At 48.3% G+C, this 21,463-nt stretch overlaps 1 protein-coding gene across 4 annotated transcripts in view; it reads right to left on the bottom strand.

Moving 5' to 3' along the window:
• LRRK1 (leucine rich repeat kinase 1) overlaps nucleotides 1–21,463 on the bottom strand; it is a 130,484-nt gene that overhangs the window by 34,470 nt on the left and 74,551 nt on the right. For all 4 annotated transcript variants that reach the window (XM_021098586.1, XM_021098597.1, XM_021098590.1 and 1 more), the window contains 11 exons: nucleotides 16,630–16,856; nucleotides 15,224–15,351; nucleotides 14,723–14,886; nucleotides 13,475–13,612; nucleotides 11,965–12,077; nucleotides 10,245–10,321; nucleotides 5,002–5,131; nucleotides 4,206–4,318; nucleotides 3,592–3,806; nucleotides 1,341–1,505; nucleotides 700–872 (listed from right to left, as the gene is read on the bottom strand). In XM_021098586.1, coding sequence (XP_020954245.1) covers nucleotides 700–872; nucleotides 1,341–1,505; nucleotides 3,592–3,806; nucleotides 4,206–4,318; nucleotides 5,002–5,131; nucleotides 10,245–10,321; nucleotides 11,965–12,077; nucleotides 13,475–13,612; nucleotides 14,723–14,886; nucleotides 15,224–15,351; nucleotides 16,630–16,856 — 1,643 coding nt within the window. The remainder of the gene's footprint in view (nucleotides 1–699; nucleotides 873–1,340; nucleotides 1,506–3,591; nucleotides 3,807–4,205; nucleotides 4,319–5,001; nucleotides 5,132–10,244; nucleotides 10,322–11,964; nucleotides 12,078–13,474; nucleotides 13,613–14,722; nucleotides 14,887–15,223; nucleotides 15,352–16,629; nucleotides 16,857–21,463) is intronic.

The raw sequence follows: 21,463 nt of genomic DNA, 5'->3' as shown, positions 1-21,463 counted from the left end.
TTACTAGGTAAGGTGTGGTGCTGGCAGCGCTACAATGCACCGTTTTAGTCCGTCTCCTCAATGTTCCCATTTTTCAGAGGAGGAAATCGAGACATGCAGGCACAGGGTGGCCCCCAAGGACACAAGCTGGAAAGGCCAGGCCCAGGTTTCTGACCCAGAGCCAGCACACCAGTGTTCATGATACTTCACCCAGAGTGAGGGAATCCAAGAGGCACTGTTTCCATCATCTGCAAAGTGGGCACAACAACCCCCATACCTAACCTGCAGAGCTGTTGTGAGAATCCAAGGACAAGCCCAGGACATGGGTCCCACTAGCACGGGCCGGTCCTAAACCTCCCCCATGCCAGGACCACGCAGACCCAAAGAGAGGACCAGGTCCACACCTGGGGTCTGTTCTCGATCAACAAATGTGATGGATGGGGTTCCAGTGTCTTATCTCCTGGTGCCACTGGGGCTATGCACACTCAGCACTGGCCCCAGGGTGGGGAGACTGGGAAAGAAAGCACACAGAGGGTCTCCAGCCCTGCCCAGAAAGTCCTCTGGAAGCGCCTCCCCCTTCCCCCCAGCGGTGTCTAGTCTGGGGGCTGAGCTGCCACCCTCCGTGCAGCCCCTGGCTCAGGAGCCCTCTATGGACAGAGCCCAGGTGTCTCTGGGAAGATGGACAAGGGAGGGGCCAGTGGGAGGCCACGGGGCACGCACTGTAAGTGTTTGAAGGTGATGTCCGGAAAGCCAGTGGCCCTGGAGCCGGAGGGCGAGCGGCAGAGAGCCAGCACGTAGGCGCGCAGCGTGGCGATCCTCTCCACGCGGAATTTGGTTTCGATTAGGTCCAAGTGTGTTCCGACAACCAGCACCACGGCGTTTGGGGCCTTGGCCTGTGAGAGAGAACCCCATGCTGAGCACCAGCTCCCTTCGCTGGAACAGTTCCCCAGGTGGAGACTGTGTGGACTCTGGATGCCCGGGGCCCCCAGCCATGACCCCTCACTCTATGCACCCCTCTGTAAACTGCGAGGGCCTGGGGGGCACATTCCTGGGGCCTAGATCCCTGATCCCTTCAGAGGGGGCCTCAGCTTCTGGGGCACTGGCCTGCACACTGGCAGAGGGAGCCCTGTCTTCCTTCTGAATCCAAGATACAGGGCTCTTAAATTGAAGGAAGCAGAAAAGTACAAGAGCACCACCAACCATGCAGCCAAGGAGGGCTTAAGTGCTTCACGGTGGCCTATGATGCTGTGACAGCCCAACCAAGTACAAAGCTTTTCTTTCTAACAATCCCATCCAGCCGCTTTTTAGCAATGCCTGCAATGCCCGGAGGACTGTGACCTGAAGGGCTGGCACTTTCTCACCTCAATGTTGAGAAGCCAGAACTGGAGGTTGGCCACAGCCTCTTCCCCCAGTGCCAGGTTCCAGACCACCACATACAGAGCCTTGTCCGTGAAGAAGCACTGGTTGACGGTGGCCATGCTGGCAGGGCCGCCAATGTCCCAGACGTTGAACTCCACGGACTCAACCTACTTGAGCAACAAGGCAGTGACAGGGATACATTTTAGCAACCGGGGTTTTAGCCAATTTATCAAAATGACATAATGCATCACTCTGAACATTGTACATGGGGGCCTGAAAAGGCAGAGCCATGGAAAAGCATGGCCCGCCCTGCTGTTTGTCTCGGGAGCCAGCCATCCAAGGGAGGGAAAGGGGCCCCACGGCTTGGAAGTGGGCTGCTAGGGGCTTCTATCTACTTCTCAGGGAGCAGGGGGCCCCAGACGGCTGGCTTCCATGGGTAGAGGCATCTGGAACATTGAAAGCATTGTCTCCACCTCGGCTGCAGACATTTAGGAGACATCCTGCTGCAGGAAGCCTAGGGCTGACGTCAATGCTCACACCAAGGCTTAACCTCCATCCCAGTGAGGCCAAGGCCAAGGCCAAGGAGATGGACCTCCAAACCGTGCAGGTCAGAGGGCAGCACCCACCACGGATGATGGGAAATAGGCCTGACGTGGGAATCGAACAAAAGACTAGCTGTTGGGCTGAGGGGAAAGGCTGGGTAAACGGCGGTGCCTCTATTGTATATGAGGTCAGAGTCTGGCCTGAGCAGCTAAGGCTGCAGTTTGGCCTCCAAGACATAGTGCGCTGACCTGCTTTTCTGGTATAAAGATGAAAACGGACAGCTGGTCTAAACTGGCTGACTGCCCAGCCTCACAGTGAGTTAGGAGCGTTCATAAGAGCAGGTGGTTGTCCTTCAGTGAAAGGGGCGGGGGTGGGGGACTTGAATGATGGCGGAAAGGAAGTGGGGCCAAAGGTCAAGAAAAATGAAAACCCCCTCAGGCCTTGGTCAACCATTTGCTAAAGAACAGCTGGAAGCAAGTGACATGGAATAACTGCTTAGAAAAGCAGGAGAGAATCCAAAGATTCTAGTTACTTTCCTAGGTTTGCTCCTGGGGTGTTTGGGCTTGGGGGGGAGGCAGTGATGATTTGACTGTTCTGGCCCTAATGGGTAGGTCTCCTCTCTTTGTTTGTTTGTTCTTGTTTTGTTTTTTGTTTCTGGGCCACACCCATGGCATGTGGAAGTTTCCAGGCCAGGGATGGAACCCGAGCCAGAACAGTGACCTGAGTTGCTGCAGGGACAATGCTGGATCCTTAACCCATTGTGCCAGAATGGAACTCCACAGGTCTCCATTCTTTGGAGGGGAAGTTTCTGAGTCTGTGTTAAAAACATACACTCAACTTAAATGCCAAATGACTTGAATTGGATTTCCCTGACTTGGAAAGAAATTTTGTGTGAAAGACTGCAACAGAACTGGTCTCTAGCCAGCCCTGCGCTAAATGCTATGGGGATAATTGTACAGCCTCTGATCCAAGGCCCCTGGGTTTTCCACATATAGTCTCCTTGCCCCTGCATCCCTGCATGACTACCTGTACCCACAAATTTGGCAAGAGACAAGGGAGGCATCACTGGCATGTGTTCACCCCCTGGGCTGGGAGAAGTGGCTCAGGACCCTGCTCTAGCCCCTCCCAGCAGTATTCCACAGGTTCTTTTCTCTTATTCAAGGGCAAGACGATTTTAATAGGTTCACTGAAGGACTCATTTGAAATGGGACTTAAAAACTTGACTTTTCAGAACCTGAGTTGAAAGCACGTGTCGAGGAGGACAGCGCATTCCTTCTGGGACTGGTAGCCTTTCAACCTCCCTTAGGCGCCATGCCGATGTCTCACTCCTGCCAGGGTAGTTCATTCTTAGCCCTGGGGAAATGCCTGGCCCTGGGCCATTTGAATCACAATCTTTGGGGCCAGGGGTGGCGAGGCCTGGTGCTGCTGTCCTTAAAAGATCATCAAAGAAATTTAACCATCTCCCATGATTAAGAAGCACTGGCCTAGAACCTCAACTTCACTATAATAGAAAATTTACAAGGATATATTAAGAAATTATTCACTGCCCTTGGCAGGAGTTGGTTGGAACCACCACATAGTGACTCCTGTAATTATCCTGGTTCTCAGACACGAGCCTGAGAAAATCCTGGGCTCTCTGGAGAGGAGGGAGAAGGGGCCCTAGAAGCTCCCTCCCTCCCACAGGGACTCTGCACGCCGACCGTCCTTGACCTTAGCTCTTGAGCCAGCCGGCCTCTGGAGCTCCCATTTGGTAGTCCTGATGGTGGCCTCGCCGTGCGCCACCTGGGGGGCCCTCCCCGTCTGTAAGATCTCCAGGAGGGTGGACTTGCCCTGACGAGGAGGACCCACGATGACCATCTTCATCTGCTTACACTTTTCCGCCTTCCGCAGCTGAGCACGCAGGTAAGACAGCATGGCTTTGGGGCCTGTGCAGAATAAGTGGGGGAGGGGAAGGGGACAGGGGCTGACATATGGGTGGGATCACGCTCGCGCCTCTCAGGAAACAAAGTCCTGTCTGTATGTTCCAGTGGGGTGAGCTGAGAAGACCACTGGGTCTCTGGAGGGACGATGTGATACGAATCACTCCAAAAGTGAAATTTAAAGGTCAAGGACCTACAGACAGCATCCTTGCTGCCTACAGGGTCAGAGGTAGTTTAATCACATGGTCAACTGCAGTACAACGGTCCACAGCAATCACTGAGTTCAGGATAACTTTCTAGCGTCTTCCCAAACACAGGAGCTGGAGGTGGGCTCTGTGGGCCCCCAGCTGTTTAACAACTGGACTTGAGCATCTTCCCAAGGTGGTGCTGCTGAGGAAACCCTACCTTCTTTTCTGATCTCCGCAGGCACGTTGTTGACATTCAGGTCTTCAATGTCCAACTGCCAGAGGTTGCCCAGTTGCCCCAGCTCGGGAGGGAGCTCTCGGAGGCCAGGATTGCTGAGGGCACACACACACCACAGGAGGAAATACACGCATACACACAGACACACATACAAACCATAGGAGGACACACACACACAGCAGCCCGTCAGTCTCTGGGGCCTGTGGGGGCCACCGACAACCTGCACCCCAAGCCCAACACCTTGGGCCCTGGTTCCAAGCAATCCATTTAAATGCTAATTCCAAAGACTTTCTCCCTGGGAAGCCAGTGGTCCAAATAGCAGCTCTGTCTTCTGCAAATCCTGGAGGCTTCGCCCTGGGTCCCCTTCCCCAACTTTCCCATCTCTTCAGTGAATTACACCACCATCAAGATGAACACTACGTCTTCTTGAAAAGGCAAGGTAACCTGAATTCGTTCATATTTTCATCGTTTTACACACTGTCTGGACCCCCGGGGCCATGCCTGGCAGTAGTTACTCAATACATGAAAAGGTGAATGATTGAGCAGTTCATTAAAACCAGGTGAAATTGCCAAAAGGGCATCATTGCATCACAATCCCTGCTTTCCCCTCCCCCACCTCTTTGACTAATCCTGGCTCTGAAAATCCTACCACTGCTTCTTGGTACATAGATGGATGTTTCCCTTGGCTTTGGTACCGTGTCCTCAGATGCTTTATACAAGGACATTCTGCTTCCCTGGGCCAGTGGAGGCGGCACTGCTGCTCTGGCCATGTACTTACTTTCCCAGGTAGAGTTCTGATAAGCTCTTCAGTAGGCAAACCGAGGGTGGGACTGCGTCCAGGTGATTGTCGTTCAGACACAGGACTTCCAAAGACTCACTCAGGAAGGCTGGGAATTCCAGCACACATGCTGCAAAGAAATGGCAAAGCAGACTGTCAGTTTGCAAACAATTCTGGACTTTCATGGTCATGGCGCCAAGGCCAGATAGGCGCTTAGACTGGTACAAACTTTGGAGGGCATTTTGGCAAGTCCATCAGGATAAGATGCTCATTTCATGTGTGGCAAAGATGTGAGGACAAGGACACTCAGGGACACACTTTGTGATAGCAAAGGTAGAATCTAGGCAGCTTCCATGCCCCCTGCCCCCTCCCCAGGGAGCTGGTTAAGTGAATAGTGAGAAAATGTACAATGATTACAGAGCTGGGGGTAGATCTACATACTTGGGTATGAAGTGATACTCAAGAGCTATTGGTAAATTTGTGCACCACAAAACGTGTGCAGACACATGATCAAACACCTCCCATGCATTATGTATGTTATATTCATGTGTGCGCACACATAACATGAACACACACATGCTCTGTTATGTACATGTGTGCACACATGTGCATGTCATGTGAAGTTATGTGCATGCACATGTTAGAAAATGTGATACACATTTTATACACAGAAGATGTTACATGCATTTGTAACATGTGACCCACGTGTTAGGAAACGTGTGGCACACATACCACACGTGCACATCCACACAGGTACATGTTACATGCTGTTACAGGCATGTTTATACACACACGTGCACGTGCGTGCACCTATGTAGGTATATGTTATAATGTATGTCAGATACAATTGCTACCAGAGACCCATGAAATCCCACAGTTATCCCTGTAGAAGGAATTACTCAGACCAAATATTTGCTCCACGTCCTTTGTGCGGTTCAAAAATTTTGTTTACCTTAGGCAGGTATTACTTTTTCAATTCAAAAATGCTAGTTAAGTGAAAAACAGTAACACAGGCTTGGTTTTTGTGCTTCCTAAGATGGTAGTCTCTGGAAAACAGGACAAGGCTCTAGTATTTAAGTGACTTTATTAATTAGGCTACTGTGAGATTACTATTAGAATCACGTCACATCTGCTGTTCCCACGGCAGCGCGGTGAGCACATCGAGAATGCTGGTGGGGAGGGTCCAGAAACACACAGCCACGGAACTGAGGGTTGGATGGGAGGGAGGGAAGGAGGGGGGAGGGAAGGGGGGAGGGAGAGAGAGAGAGAGAAGCTTGGGTTCTTCTGTGGGGCTGTAACGATGCTTTGCTGCATCGACCCTCAACCACAGCTTCCCCCTTAACTCTGGCTTTTCTCCGCACATGTAGCTGCTGTCTCAATGGTAACGGGGTACCCTGGCACCAGAGTGTGTTCTTGGGGAGACAATAACGGAATACCAATACTGAAGCCCAGAAAATCTGCCCAGCCAGCTCCATAGTCATGGGACTCAGTGCTGTGGCCCCTATGGAAATAAAGGTGCGACAGGCTTTTAAAGACGGCTTTGTATTCAACCTTGTTCTATAAGAAAATGTTCAAAAAGCCTTTTTTTCTTTTCAATAAAGAAGAATGATCAACTTTAGCCTGCTCTATTTCACATGGAAAGACTATCAAGCATAATAAAGGCTCACTTGGAGTTCCTGTTGTGGCTCAGGGGAGATAAATCTGACTAGTATTCATGAGGACGCAGGTTCGATCGCTGGCCTCGCTCAGTAGGTTAAGGATCTGGCATTGCCGTGACCTGTGGTGTAGGTCACAGATGTGGCTCAGATCCCACGTTGCAGTGGTCGTGGTGTGGGCCAGTGGCTACAGCTCCAATTTGAACCCTAGCCAGGGAACCTCCATATGCCGCAGGTGTGGCCCTAAAAAGCTAAAAAAGAAAAAAAAAAGGAAAGAAAAAGGCTCACTTTCTTCCCAGAGAACGTGTTCTGAACACCTGGCCTGTGTGCTTTCCAATTTTAAAGTTTCGCCTTGGTGTTTACGAAGCCTCTTAAAGTAATGGGCGGATGGAAGAAGGAACTTATATTGCAAACAGAGGCAACACCTGTCATAGACTGGCCCAGAATGGAAACTGGGCTGGGCAGAGCACAGCTCGAGGTATTTATGAACTGTAATTATTTATTCATAAGTTATTTATGACTTGGATAGTCTCAATTTTATGGTAAAAATGGCCGTCCAAATTATTTTTGGATGTGGCCACTGCGCCAACATGACTACTTAAATGTACATAAATCTATGTGGAGTTTTACTACCCATCTGCAAACAAGTTATCTTTTATAGATAATCCCTCACTCGAGGTCAACAGCTCGAAAGAAGAGCCCTGCTGAGGAAAAGCATTCACAGAGGGCTTTCACACAAGTGTGGGCCTCAACTTTCTAGAAGGAATTGAAAAAAATCAAGAGGCCCTTGTCACGCACCAAGGCCCAGTGCAGTGCAATCCACCACTGTCAGGGAAACGCCCAGAGCAGTGGCTCTTCCCCTAGCCCCAGACTTGCTCCTGTGGGCCACTAAAAAGGCTATTTTCCAGAACCCGGGCACATGTTATCACACTTTTCTTTCTTCTCTTTCTTTTTTTTTTTAAATGGCCGTACCCACAACATACGGAAGTTCCTGGGTCAGGGATTAAATCCAAGCTGCAGCTGCAACCTATGCCATAGCGGCAGCAATGCTGGATAATTTAACCCACTGTACCTGGCTGGGGATGGAACTCATGCCTCTGCAGTGACCTGAGCCACTGCAGTCAGATTCTTAACCCACTGTGCCACTGTGGGAACTTTCCATCACACTTTTACTGTGTACCTTTGGCCTTATACTTTGGAGGTTCCTTGAGAAAGCTGCAGGTCCTGCAGGGTGTTGGGCTATCTTCTTGTGCACATCTGCAAGGTCTGCATTTCTAGACTGGAGACATCTTTCCAGTCAACCCCCACGCACGAGGCTTGGTTCAGCTCGACCCAGCGGTGGAGGTGCAGCCAAGGTCCACACCAGCAGCTCTTTGCATGCCCATCTACCCATTTGGGCACCAATGAGAAAAAACTGTTTATTTCTCCTTCCTTCCAAGTGAAATCCCTATATCTGGACTCAATTTCCAAAGCCCTAAGGCCCTTTGTTTTGAAAAGGATTGGTTATGAAATTCCAAACTGCATTTCCCTAGTAGCGAGGTTCAGGGCTTTTCTGTTTCTTTCTGGGCCATCTGGACTTCCTTTCCTGTGAACTGTTTATATCTATTGCCCAGTTTCTGCCTATTCGGCTGACTTTTTTTTTAAAAAAAAATCAATTTGTAAGCTGTCTTTGTATATTAGGGACTTAAGCCAATTTATGTTGCAACAGTTTGTGTTGAAAATATTTCTTCTTCGTCTGTTTGCATTACGACTTTTGTTTATGATGTCTTTTACTGAACAAAGCTTTCCATTTTTACAAAGCCCAAGATTTAGGTCTTTTTTTTTTTTTTTTTAAATGACTTCTGGATTTCCCACCTAGCTTTTAAAGGTCTTCTCACCCCCAATTTATACATCCATTCTCTTAAATGTTCTTTTTCTTTTACACTCCAAGGGGCTATTGACATGAAATTTTGTAATTGATGTAAGGCAGGGCAGCCGCTGGTGTGTTTTCCCCCTTCCAGCTTGATAGGCAGTTAAACCAACACTATTTATTAAAATGATAAAACATTTTTTCCACACTAAATTGAAATGTCCTCTTTGTCATATATTAAATTCCTATATTAGGTCTATTTTTGGACCCTTTTCTGTTCTACTGATGATGTGTTACTTTTTCAATGATATGTAACACATCCATACGTGACTGACATATGCTTCTCATATGTATACACACCAGTTCATCAAAAACGGGCAATGGGTGGGCCCACTATTTAGTTCATCTCTTGCAAATGTGTCTTGGCCTCTGTGGTGCTTCTTATCCACACCTCACTCTAACAACACTTACAGAGTGCCTGTCAACATAGATCGATCAAGTCAAAGAAGAACGTTATATTACATTAAAACGACCTAAATATCAGTTCCTGTTCTAAGGGGCAGCATCCAGAAGGACTTATCTGTGAGCATTAACAGCTTTAGAAGTCCTGGCTTTCAGGTTAAAAAAAGAGGGCTGGTGGTTGAACTTGAAGGACAGACCTGCACCGCCCCCCCTCCCCCGCCCCTTACAAAAGATAATGAACGAAAAGAACTGTTTTCCTGGAAATAGCCTCTGCTGAACTGGCCTTGTTGTGTGACCAGTGCAAACAGAAAAGTTCTGTTTCTGCTGAGTTTGGTGTGTGACCTCAAGCCCCTCCGGAATCTCAGACCAACCAGGACGGCCTGCAGGACCAAGGGTGGCTCTGTTCCCATGTGGACCTCACAAGATGCCACAGTGTGGCCGTGAGGCCTTCACAGCGCTGCCCCTGGGCCCCAGCACTGGATCCCATAGTGTTGGCTGAAACCTGGCTCTTCACTGAGTAGCCATGTGACCACATCAGTCAAGCCCTGTGCTATCAGACTGAATTATGTTCCTTCACATCCATGCGTGGAAGCCCTGACCCCCAAAGTGATGCTATTAGGAGACGGGGTCTTTGGGAGGTGATCAGGTTCAGATGAGGTCATGTGGGTGGGGCCCTGATGATGGGGTTAGTGCCCTTCTGAGAAGAGAGACTAGAGGGCTCTCTCTCTCTCTCTGTCCTGCGACAACACAGCGAGAAGGCAGCTGTCTGTAAACCAGGAAGACTGCCCTCCCTAGAAACTGCCCACGCACCCTGATCTTGGACATCAGCCTCCAGAACAGTGAGAAAATACATTTCTGTTGTTTGGCTCCCCCAGTCAGTGGTATTTTGTTATGGAAGCCTGAACTGAAGAAGTCCAGGAGGCTTAGTTTCCTCATCTGCAAAATGGGAAACCACAACCCATATGTCACATTGTGATGATTAAAGAAAGCCTGACACATGTAAGGTCTCCATGGCAGTCCTCACAAGCAGCAGGCCATCTACACACAGTACCTACTGGTCTATGGGACTGTAAACAGGAAGGGGGGTTTCAGGACCCTTGCAGGCCATCCATGTGACATTAGCCACAGGCATGATACTTCAAGCATGGACATCTCTGGCATCCGCACTGGGAACTGCAGGAGAAAGCCCAATGGGAGGGCCATCCTCACCCACCTCAGGTGGGGAGCAGCGGCAGGGTTCTGCCAGCTGTCTCATCCCCCAGCCCTGACTCACACACCTGTCTCTGTCCCTGAACGCTGGCGGCCTCTGGTGGTGAAAAAGGAAATTCGCTTTGTTTTAAGTCCATCTTCATTTCTGTAAGGGGAGAAAGGTCAAAATTTGAGGAAAGCATGGCAAAGACATTCCTGTTTTAGCTGTGACTATATAGTGCCAGGCAGAGAGAAGGAGAAAAATCCATGAGCAGCTTGTTTGGGCCCCTGCTGCTGACATGTAAGCATGGAGAGCCAGTGCCTACTAACTGGACAGTTGTGCTCAGAATTCTTTTGGGAAGAAAACACGCAGAGAAGGTGATCTAATGCTGGCAGAAGGACTGGTGGTTTCAATTCCTGAGTTTTTCCAGCTCAGGCAGGTGCAAGTGTTTCTGTGCCTGGCAGGAACACCCATTCTAGTGGTCTGTGGTGTCATGACGTTCACTGGATTAAGTTCCGCTGAGATGCTACAGAAGTGGCTCTTAGCAAATAAGTGTGTGTGTGTGTGTGTGTGTGTGTGTGTGTGTGTGTGAGTGTGTGTTGGATCTCCCCACCCCAAGGGCCAGCTGAGCTCCTCCCCAGGATTTCCTCTTTTATTAGAAGACCTTGAAAGGTACTTTTTATTCCATCTACATAAACATTAGTTAGTGATTGGCAAAAAACTTTTTTTAAATTTTATTTTTATTTTTTGATGAGCTTCTGGGTTGGTGAACACACCTACCTGCTGGAGGGTGGTGTAGCCTATTTCCATGGGGACAGAGGCCCCTGTACTAAGAACCCTTCCATTTTATTTCATTTCATTTTATTTTTATTTTTTGTCTTTTTAGGGCTGCATCTGCAGCATATGGAAGTTCTCAGGGCTAGGGGTCAAATCGGAGCTACAACTCTTGGCCTACACCACAGCCACAGCAACGCCAGATCCGAGCCATGTCTGTGACCTATATACCACAGCTCATGGCAACGCTGGATCCTTAACCCACTAAGCAAGGCCCAGGATTGAACCTGCATCCTCATGGATACTAGTCGGGTTTGTTAACCACTGAGCCACAATGGAAACTCCTAAAGAAAATTTTAAAATTTATTTTTAATTTAATTTTTTTCTGGGGGGGTAGTGTCACAGTATGCAGCAGTTTGCTGTGGGATGTCACTTCTCAGACCAGGCACTGAACCTGGGTTGCAGTCATGAAAGTATCAAGTCCTAATCTATAGACTACCAGGGAACTCCCTTGGCAAAAACTTGTGACTAGCATGACAGGGGAGGCTAAAATGAGATTCTCCAGGAGCCTTTAAAAATTAGAAATGGGAGGACACTGTTATGGGGTAAATCGTGTCCCTCTGACGTCCAGATTCATGTGCAGAAGTCCCAGCCCCCAGAACCTCAGAAGGGGACTGAATTTGGAGACAGGCCTTTAAAGAGTTCATCAAAACAAGGTCAAAAGGGGGTTCCTAATCCAGGATGGCTGGTGTCCTTATTATAAGGGGAGATCAGGACACAGACACACAGAGGGAAGACCACATGAGGACACAGGGAGAAGGTGGCCATCTCCACACCAAGGAGAGAGGCCCCAGGAGAAACCAACCCGAAGGACCACTCAGACTGTGGGAAGCACATGCCTGAGCTCTGAGCTGCCGGGCCTGTGGCACTGTGTCCTGGCTGCCCGGCAGGCTCGTAGAGACACCACCCCAGGGGTCTGTCGGCTGTGTTTACACACATGTGAGACCTTGCCGAGGACAAAGACCTCTGCTTACTTGCCAAATTGGTTTTTGGAGAGATCCAGGGTTTTGAGTTGTCTGCAGGTCCACTTCTCTTGAGGTGGCAGCGCCACCAGCTGGTTTCCCTGTAACTTCAAGAACAGAAGGGCCTGGACAGAGGGAGAGAGAGGCAAAGATGACGTCAAACACCAACAGGGAGGCAGAACTGAGGGAAAATCGGTTCCCTGCAAAGAGCAGTCACACGATGATAACCCACTCACTGTCACAAAGATTCCAGCAGCACAGGCGCTTCAGGGTCCCTTAAAACTCATGAAATTATAGCAAGCAGAGCAGATGGACAATTATAGAAGCGCCTTCCCTCCAGATCAATGGGAGGCAATTACTCCAGAATGAAAGGAGTCTAAGTACTTCTCAGAACTAAGGTTTTATTTTTATTTATTTATTTATTTATTTATTTATTTATTTATTTATTTATTTATTTATTTAAATAGCAGCATATATAAGTTCCTGAGTCAGGGGTTGAAATGGAGCTGCAGCTGCCAGCCTATACCACAGCCTAAGCAACATTGGATCTGAGCTACATCTGCAACCTACACCACAGCTTGTGGCAACACTGGATTCTTAACCCTCTGATCGAGGCCAGGGATGGAACGTGCATCCTCACAGAGCCTTCAGGTCCTTAACCTGCTGAACAACAATGGGAACTTCTTGAGACTTCTTAAGAGTAACAATTATTTGTGGACCTGTCCTGGGAAGAGCAGCTGAGTCTGAAGGCCCTAGAGGCCATCGAGTTACCACAGGAGGGGGACACAGCATGGCGCCTCCTTGGGCCAGCCTGCGTGACACCCTGGACAGGGGCCAGGTGGCAGCAGCGACACTGAAGGTGACTGGCCTCAGCTGCACACTCTCTGCTGGCCCGACATTGATGCCTTCAGGGCAGTGAAGGGTTTCCCATTTGGGGACCAAGTGGTGAAAAAGGATCCATGCTCTGTCTTGAAAGGTTGCCATTGGGGGTTGCCAGATCTGCAAACAACCTAAGGTAAGAAGGCAGCAGTGCCTCCCTACCCCCCCAGCTTCCTCCCATCTCCCCCCCCCACCCCCCGTAGCCACCCACACACCCAATGGCACTTCCTGAATTCATGACCAGGAATTCCAGTTCTGTCACCTCCGGGGAGGGAGGCAGGGACAAGAGGGCCCCGCCCTGCAGTACTGCCTGGGCTTCATGCACCAGCAGTCCTGGGGGGCCCATCCCAAGAGCCTGCAAGAGAGAGAGCTAGAGAGGCATCTGGGCTGTGCTTACAACTGTCAACATTCAAGAAAGTGCTGGAGGATGAAAATCCATCATCCACTGCCCCCCCAGAGCTGTTTCCATTGTGCACATTTCCTCTCAATCTTTGCACACAACTGTGCACATTTTTGAGAGTTTAACTTTTCTTTCAACTTCTTGTTTTTGCCTCGGAAGCTCAGAAGCAGCACACCGTGGTGTGTGTGGACTGATTTTTCTTACTAAGGCTGAAAACGAGAAATAAAGTGCTGTCAGACTTACATCAAGCTGAAAAAGTCCCAGGGGAACTTCTTTGAGTGCATTTTCTGAGAAGTCCACATCCTTAAGGTGGTTCTTCCAAAACACAGCCATTTTGTCTGGTAGAGACTCCAGGGCATTTTTGGATGCTTTGCAACATTTCTAGGAGGATGACGAGAAAGAGGATATTAATGAGCTTTTTAAACGCTGCGGCGTCTCTGAGACTGTTTCCAAATTTAATGTGGAAAACAAGACCATGACAATACAGCTTTGCAATAAATACTATTCAGTTAGTTAAGAGGCTACAGACTGTCCTTGTCCAATTTTCTTGTCCCTGCTCCAAGGATGAGATGGGGACGGGGAGACCAATGTGGCTCACGGTCCTTTCCCTTCCCTCCAGAACATCTGGCCCATTGTCCTTGGAAATAATGAGACAGTTTATCTGGAGGGGAGCCAGTTGCTGACACACATATGTTTAAACCAGAACTGTTAGGGCCAGGGATGGAGAATTTCCATCTTTGCTGTTAAAACCAACAGCAATCAGAGTTCCCATTGTGGCTCAGCGAGTTAAGAACCTGACTAGTATCCATGAGGATGTGGGTTTGATCCCTGGCTTCTCTCAGTGAGTTAAGGATCCGGCGTGGCCATGAGCCGTGGTGTACGTCAAAGGCGTGACTCAGATGTGATGTTGCTGTGGCTGGGGTGTAGGCCAGCAGCTACAGCTCCAATTGGGTCCGTAGCCTTGGAACTTCCATACGCTGCAGGTGTAGCCCTAAAAAGACAAAAGGAAAAAAAAAAAAAAAAAAAAAAAAGAAAACCAACAGCCAGCAATAAAACACAAGTATTCTTTACCCCGTTCTGTTTAAACAAGCAAACTTCCCAAGAAATAAAAACACCATTTAATGGGCAGCTCTAGGGATGCAGACCATGCCTTCTTTTTTATTTTTATTTTACAGCTGTCCTAAAAGAAAGACCCTGCTGTTTTGGACAGAACTCATCCTGTGCCCAACGTGCAAGGCCGACCACTGGAAAGTCCTCTGGGTGTAATACAGTGTGAATCTCAACCCCAGAGCCAGGTGGGCTGGCCCTTGGGGGAGTTACCTGCCTGAGACCCTCAGTCGCTGGATGCTGAGTGACACAGCTTGGGTCTAACACAGGGACAGATCTGGGTGGCCGCTGAGGGGAGGCAGTGTGCCAGGGCACCCAGCTCCTTGAGGTGCATGTGGACATGGAACTGACTGGTCCCTTCATGAATTCTGGTAAGATACTAACCAAAGGGCAGGCCCAGGCATCTGGAAACACTTTCAGATTATTTCTGGAGACATTCAGACAACTGAGTGACTTGAAAGCATGAAGGAAAAGTGCGGGGAGTTCTGTCAATTTATTGTCAGAAATATCGAGTTCCTGTAGCTTCCGTAAACCAATCCAGTTCGTGGCTAAGGGGCGAAAAAAAGAGGATGAGTTGGTGGAAATATCCCAGTCCAGAAGAAAATGACAGGGTTTGGGGATTGGCACATGCACACTGAGGTTTATTGAACGATTGGCCAATGGGGGACCTGCTGCATAGCATAGAGAACTCCACCTGCTGTATAACACAGAGATTATATTCTGTGATATTCTATGTGGGAAAAGAATCTCAAAGAGAATGGACGTGTGTATATGTCTCACTGAATCACTTTGTTGTGCAGCAGCAATGATCACAACAGCAATAAAACTTTAAAACAAAAGAAGAAAATGACAAAGGAAGTCAGGTTACTGATGATGACAACATACCACTTTCTTCTTCGAACAATTTTTCCAAATAATTTTTTGAAGCTGTCAGTTTCTGAAGTTTGGAGAGGTGCAGGAATCCCAGTGGGAGGTAGGACAACTTGTTGCTGGAAATGTCAATTTCCAGGAGCCTGGAGAAGAAGGAAGTGAAGGCACCAGAAGAAAGAGGGAAAGCCTCACAGTTACACTTCTCTGAAAGCATCTCTCTTTTTCTCCTTGCAAAAGGTTAAAGAGTATGCATTGAAAATGCAGCAGATATCATGTTTATTCACTGCATTCCTGTCACTATGGCCTGTGGAGACAAAGTAAACCAAGCCTCTCTTTGGTGAAGCCGGGTCTCATTGACCAACAGGGACGAAAACCTTTCTCACATATGTGTTAGCAGAAGGAGCTGGTGGCCTGGATGCTGCTGGGAACCCACAGAGCTGTGCTTTTAGCCTTTTGGACCCTCAAGGCTGCCCTGGTTAAGGACCCCCCCCAACTCCATGGCACTAGGTTAAATTTTGTGTCCAGGCTTCTTTCCCAGGGGTTATTGCTGACCCTAAGCCCTTTCTGACATTCTTATGTCACTTAAGCCTCAGCTTTTGAAATCAGCTCAAATCCTTGGCATTTCAGTTGTGGCTCAGCAGGTTACAAACCCAAATAGTATCCATGAGGATGACGGTTTGATCCCTGACCTCTCGCAGTGGGTTAAGGATCCGGCATCACCGTGAGCTGTGGCGTGGGTCACAGATGTGGCTCGGATCCTGTGTTGCTGTGGCTGATTCGACCCCTAGCCTGGGAACCTCCATATGCCGCAGGTGCAGCCCTAAAAAACAAAACAAAACAAAACAAAAAAAAGAAAGAAAAGAAAAAAAGCAATCAGCTCAAATACCACCTGGAATGAGGCCTTGCAGGTAGGTATGCATCATGCAGGGGGAGGTCCTCCCCCTCCCCACGCAGCCTCACCAGGAGGCTTGGTCCTCTTCCCAAGGCCTCCCTGACAAGGAGATGGGGGCTGCCTACACCGTCAGCCTACTGCCAGAGTTCTGAGGGATTCGGTTTCTCTGAGGCCCTGCCCACTCATTTCGCTCGGAGGTGGACCAAGAGCTGGGGTCTTTGGGCCCCCTGGTTTCTGCCAGCTCCCCTCCCCTGATTCCTGTGTGACTGACATCTCGGGTAAGCAGGCTTGCGTGGCCGCCAGCCAGTGGACAAACCATCCCGCTAGACCTCTAAGGTTCACCTGGAAAGGAGGCGGGACTTCATGCCCAAGAGCTTGCCTAAGGCTGGGCAGAACACTCTCCTCCCATTTTAGCTGAAAAATCTGTTTTCAAAGGCACCAACCACAATCAGGGAGCATGATCACAGGAGGATGGGGAGAGTGGCCAGGTTCCGGTTCTCACGCCAGGGGCTGCAGGGCAGGGGCCCACCTGGAACAGATGATTTCGTCCGATGACTGCACGCTGGGCAGCTCCCCCAGGTGGTTGTCTGAGAGGTTCAGCTTCCGGAGGTTGATCAGTCCCCAGGGGATGACCGAGGGGAGGGATGCCAGGCAGTTGGCAGAAAGGTCCAGCTCCGTGATCTGGCAGGAGATGTCGATGAGCCAGTCCAGATCCACCCAGGGCAGCTTGAGGTGGGACCATTTCACATGAAGAGCCTGGATATTGGAGAAAGCGGAAAGGCACATACTGGCGATAAGCCCAGGGTCCGTGCAGGCTTGGGATGAATGATTATTCACGTGAGAGTCTATCTGCTCGTCTCAGTGGAGTCCCAAGAGGCTGGGACCCTGTGGACAGGAGGAGGTACCTATTTGTCATGCACCTGCATCCCCAAGGTGATCTCTGCACAGCTGCAGCTACTTACTCTCCAGCCTCTAGAGGGAGCATGTGAGCTTAGTGTCACCCCTTTCAGGGCTGATGAGAGCCAGGTAGGAAACAAAGCAGGAATGGCCTCTGCTCTGTACAGGCAAGGCCACCCTAGTTTGGAGGAGCCTCACAGACTGGAGAAGAAGGCTGAGACCCAAATCTGGGACTTCTTACCTCCCTTCAGGGCTCTCTTCCCTGTAACTAGAGCAGTTGCCGCCTGCAGCCGCTTTACACCCAACTGGGTGCTTTGTGGATGGGCTGCCTCCAGAGAGAGAGACTGAATATACAGATAATGGACAGACTGTATATAAAAATGAGAACTCTGAGCCACAACATGCAGCAACCTGCCAGGAAACTGACCCCCTTATCAATAATAAATAGTCCAGGAAGCCAGACTTGCAGAAGCCATACTGCAATGTCTAGTAACAATCCAGGAAGCTAAACAATAACTTCTATAACAACTGGCCCCAAATGGCCAGGACTCGATTGATAAGTGACAGTCTCCCTAATCTTGTCCCTGCTTTCAACTTAGAATAACAAGGAAAGCCAAATGAGCTCCCCTAACCCTTCACCTAGGATATCCTCTTCTGGTTAGCTGCCTCCAGCTTCCCCATCAACAGCTTCTAGTCTGGGCACACCCAAGGCTTCCCTTTATCCACAATAAAGATTCTCTACTCCTCTGACAAAATGCAAGGAACAGCAAGCTCTGAATATGTCTCCTTTGCTTTTTTTATTGGATTGGGTCATAAAGGCCAAGAGTTTGCTGGAATATGTGGGAAAAGAGATCTGGTCAAATTTGCATGGGCAAAGCTTTTTTCTCTTTTTGATTATCAAAAAATTGGGGGTTCAATTAGGTTTCTGGGGAAAGGAAATTGGATTTTTGACTTGTTTCTCTAAAGCAACCAGAAATCCATATCAGAAAACTAGAGAAACAAAAATTACTGCTTTACTAACAGGCAAATCTAACAACCAGACAGACAGGGAAAGACACCAATAACAGGAGGTAAGTTTGCTTTCAAAATTGGCAGCAGCAGACCAACTTCCTTATCTGGCCACTAGGGGGCAATGTGTTCCTTCTCGTTATCTCCTTAGCTAACTTGCTGGGATTGGAAAGGCTGGGTCTACTACATCCTCTCAAGGTCTACTCTCTGAACCAAGGAGAAGAGGGATTGTCTCTGCCTGTCTTTCTCCATTCACCTGGATGGTGTACTGGATTTTGGGTCATGAGAATGGAGCTTTAGTCTCAGTTGCTTTTCTTTTTTTTTTCCTCAGACAAGTCAAGCTATTGATGTAGACCTGTTTTTATTATTATTGTTTCCCTACTTATTTATTTATGGCCACACCTTCAACATGGGGAAGTTCCTGGGCTAGGGATCAAAGCCATGCCACAGCATCAACCTGAGCTGCTTCAGTGATAACACTGGATCCTTAAACCACTACGCCGCAAGAGAACTCCCCCTCAGAGGTTTTTGTTTGTCTGTTTGTTTTTAAACTTCAAAACTGTAGAAAAATTGAACTAGGACACAATGCCTATCCATTCATATACTCTTCACTTAGACTCACCAACTGCCAGTATGTTGTCTCATTTGGCTTCTTGCTTTATCTCCTGTTCCTCTACACACAGATACAAGCAAACGCACACACATTTTCATTTTTTCATGAGCCATTTGAAAGTAAATTATAACCATTCTGGCACTTTATGCCCAGATATTTCAACAGGTGTCTCTGAAGAATAAGAATATTTTCCTACAGGAGAACCATATATTTATCATTTTCAGGAAATGGCATTGATACACTATTATCACATCCACAGTCTATGTTCAAATATTCCGAAATATCCTGGAAATGTCTTTTTATAACTATTTTGTGTCCTAATCCAAGATCCCAACAAGAATCACACATCACATTTAGTTGTCATGTCTCTTTTCTTTAATCTGGAAGAATGTGCCTACCTTTTTAGGTCTTTTTCAATGTTAGCACTGCCAAGTTTTCAAGTCATTCTAGTCTTGTGACTATCTCATTATCTGAATTAACTCAGTTGTTTCCTACTGATTCAGTTAAGATTCCATTGAAGCAGTTTTGGCAAGAATCTCAATGTTGAGTCCTACCAGTTAAATTCCAGCAGAGGGCCCCTGATGTAAGGCTTTTCACTAAAGTGATGCCAAGTCTGCTGCCTTGCTTAAGGTGGTATCTGTCAGGTCCCTCCTTTGTAAAGTTCCATTTTCCTCTGTGGTGAATTAACAATCTGTGAGGTGATATTCTGAGACCCGTGAACATCTTATGTTACTGCATCAGCTCACCCAGTGGTTTCAGCATCCACTGTTGATCCTGGCCTGACTTAATTAGTACACGATCAGTTACAAAGTAGTAATTTTTCTAAAACTACCATTCCTTCTACATTTGTTATCTCTCATTCTTCTGTGCAAAAGGGCGCTGCCTCAATCCTTTTAAATATCACTATGGATTCACGGATTCTTTTTAAATTCAAAGTATTATAATTCATTATTATCTTGATTTATTTCCATGCTCAGGCAGTCCCCAATTTGACCAGTGGGAGTCCCATCCAGGGGGCTCCAGTGTTCCTCTGACATATCCCTATTAGTTTTGGGTACTCCCTTACTTCCTGGTAAAACAAGATGTTTGAGTCTCCTCTGGTGCTTTCCAAGTCCTGGCCCTCGAATCTGCTCTGATTCCCTTTAGCAGAAAATGGTATTTAGAAACCAAGATCTGGGTATTAGGTGTGTTCATTGCTATTGGGCTGTCACTGATTCTTGGCCCAGTGATCCAGTACAACTCTGTATTTAACATGAGTGCATTCTGATGCCTCCAATTTGAATCCAGCCATATGGGCTTTTTTCCTGATCCTTCTGCAGTTCACAGTTGTATCATCCTTCACCTTACTGCTCTTTGTTTTAATCTGTTAAATAAGCAGTTTGGACCAGATGATGTCTAGATCACTTATGGCTTTTGGTGCTAAGAAGGCCAATGGCCTCCCACGTATGGGGAGCCTTGGGGTAATCATGAGCGCCAATCTAGGAGCCATGCCAGTCTTTGCAATGCCAAGTCAAAGAAGGTCCTCCAAGAGTGTGGCTGCCTCCACTTCCTGGGTCCTCAAAGACACAGTCAGGTCCCAGGGCCAGGGCCAGACAGCTGGACAGAGAGCCAAGGTGTCTAGTCTGCAGGCTAACTCTTCCCACTCACCCTATGTCACCATTTTGGTCACTCAGTATCAAACAGATTGGATCTGAGCAGCAAATGGCAGTCAAATGTAAGATGAAAATGAGGCTAGTTTTGGATTTAAATAACAAACTTTAAGAGTCTATTGAAAGTCTTATAAATAAAACTCTGCGGGGCCATCAAAAATAAATACAACTATAGGAATGACTCAGGTTGTGATTGTGACATGAATCAATCAGACATCCTTGGGTGGTTTGCCGAGAAGTTTCTGTTCTGACAATGGCAACCCTCCTCCTGCATATCCTCCTTGTCCTCTGATTCCTGAGCTGTAGCCCTGATCTGCATAAGAAGTGGGGCATTGGGCAAGTCAAGGTGGAGGTGGTACTTTCTCAGGTCCTACCAGGGTCAACTCCCCTTGTAGCAATCTGCCTGCGGATGTCATGCTACACTAACTCAGCCCTAGGGTCATCTCCTCCTCCCCTGATCCAGCAGGTGGTGAGGCCATCCGGAACCCAGATAGCATGCCTCTCCAGTGCTGGGTCTTGTCTGACTGTATGTGAAGTGCAGCACCTGCCTAGCATGCAGCAGACACTCAATAAATGTTTGTGTGCTGAAAACAAACAAGCCACTGGGACCAGAAATCCATCCATTAGCACCTCTAACCAGATCGATCATCCTAAAACAACAAGGTCTGCTCAAAACCCATCGACCCTCTCCCATCCCAGCCTGCCTGCAGCAGAAGATACAACTTCCTTCCTCAGACAGCCCCACGCCTCTACAATCTGCCCCAAACACCTTCCAGATTTCTGGCTCACTGTCTCCTCCATAGCCTCTGTACTCCTGCTGGCAGATGGCTTCTAGGGTTAATAGCCTGTTCTAAGTAGAAGAAACTGGGGAAATGGGCCTAGTCTTAGAACAGAGGATTCAAAACCAAGGGCACACTGCCAACTAAAGTGCAGAAACTGCCTATTCATAAATGAACCACAGGGCTCAGAAAGTGGACCCAATACTGAAATTCACAGGAAGGCGTGTGTGTGTGTGTGTGTGTGTATCTGCTATCAGTAACTGACTGGCCAATGTGCCAAATGGCTTCTACATGCTCTGGGGGCTGCAAGAAACACAAGGCTGGTGGGTCTGCAGCTAAGAGAGTTTTGCAAAAGCTTACACATGTGAGCTGGCCTCCTTTTAGTTGTGGGTGTCACGAGGTTACTCAAGGATGTCA

Source organism: Sus scrofa, chromosome 1, assembly GCF_000003025.6.
Source record: "Sus scrofa isolate TJ Tabasco breed Duroc chromosome 1, Sscrofa11.1, whole genome shotgun sequence".
Classification (NCBI taxonomy): domain Eukaryota; kingdom Metazoa; phylum Chordata; class Mammalia; order Artiodactyla; family Suidae; genus Sus; species Sus scrofa.
The sequence above is the reverse complement of the archived record's forward strand: the minus strand, read 5'-3'. Positions and strand labels throughout refer to the sequence as shown.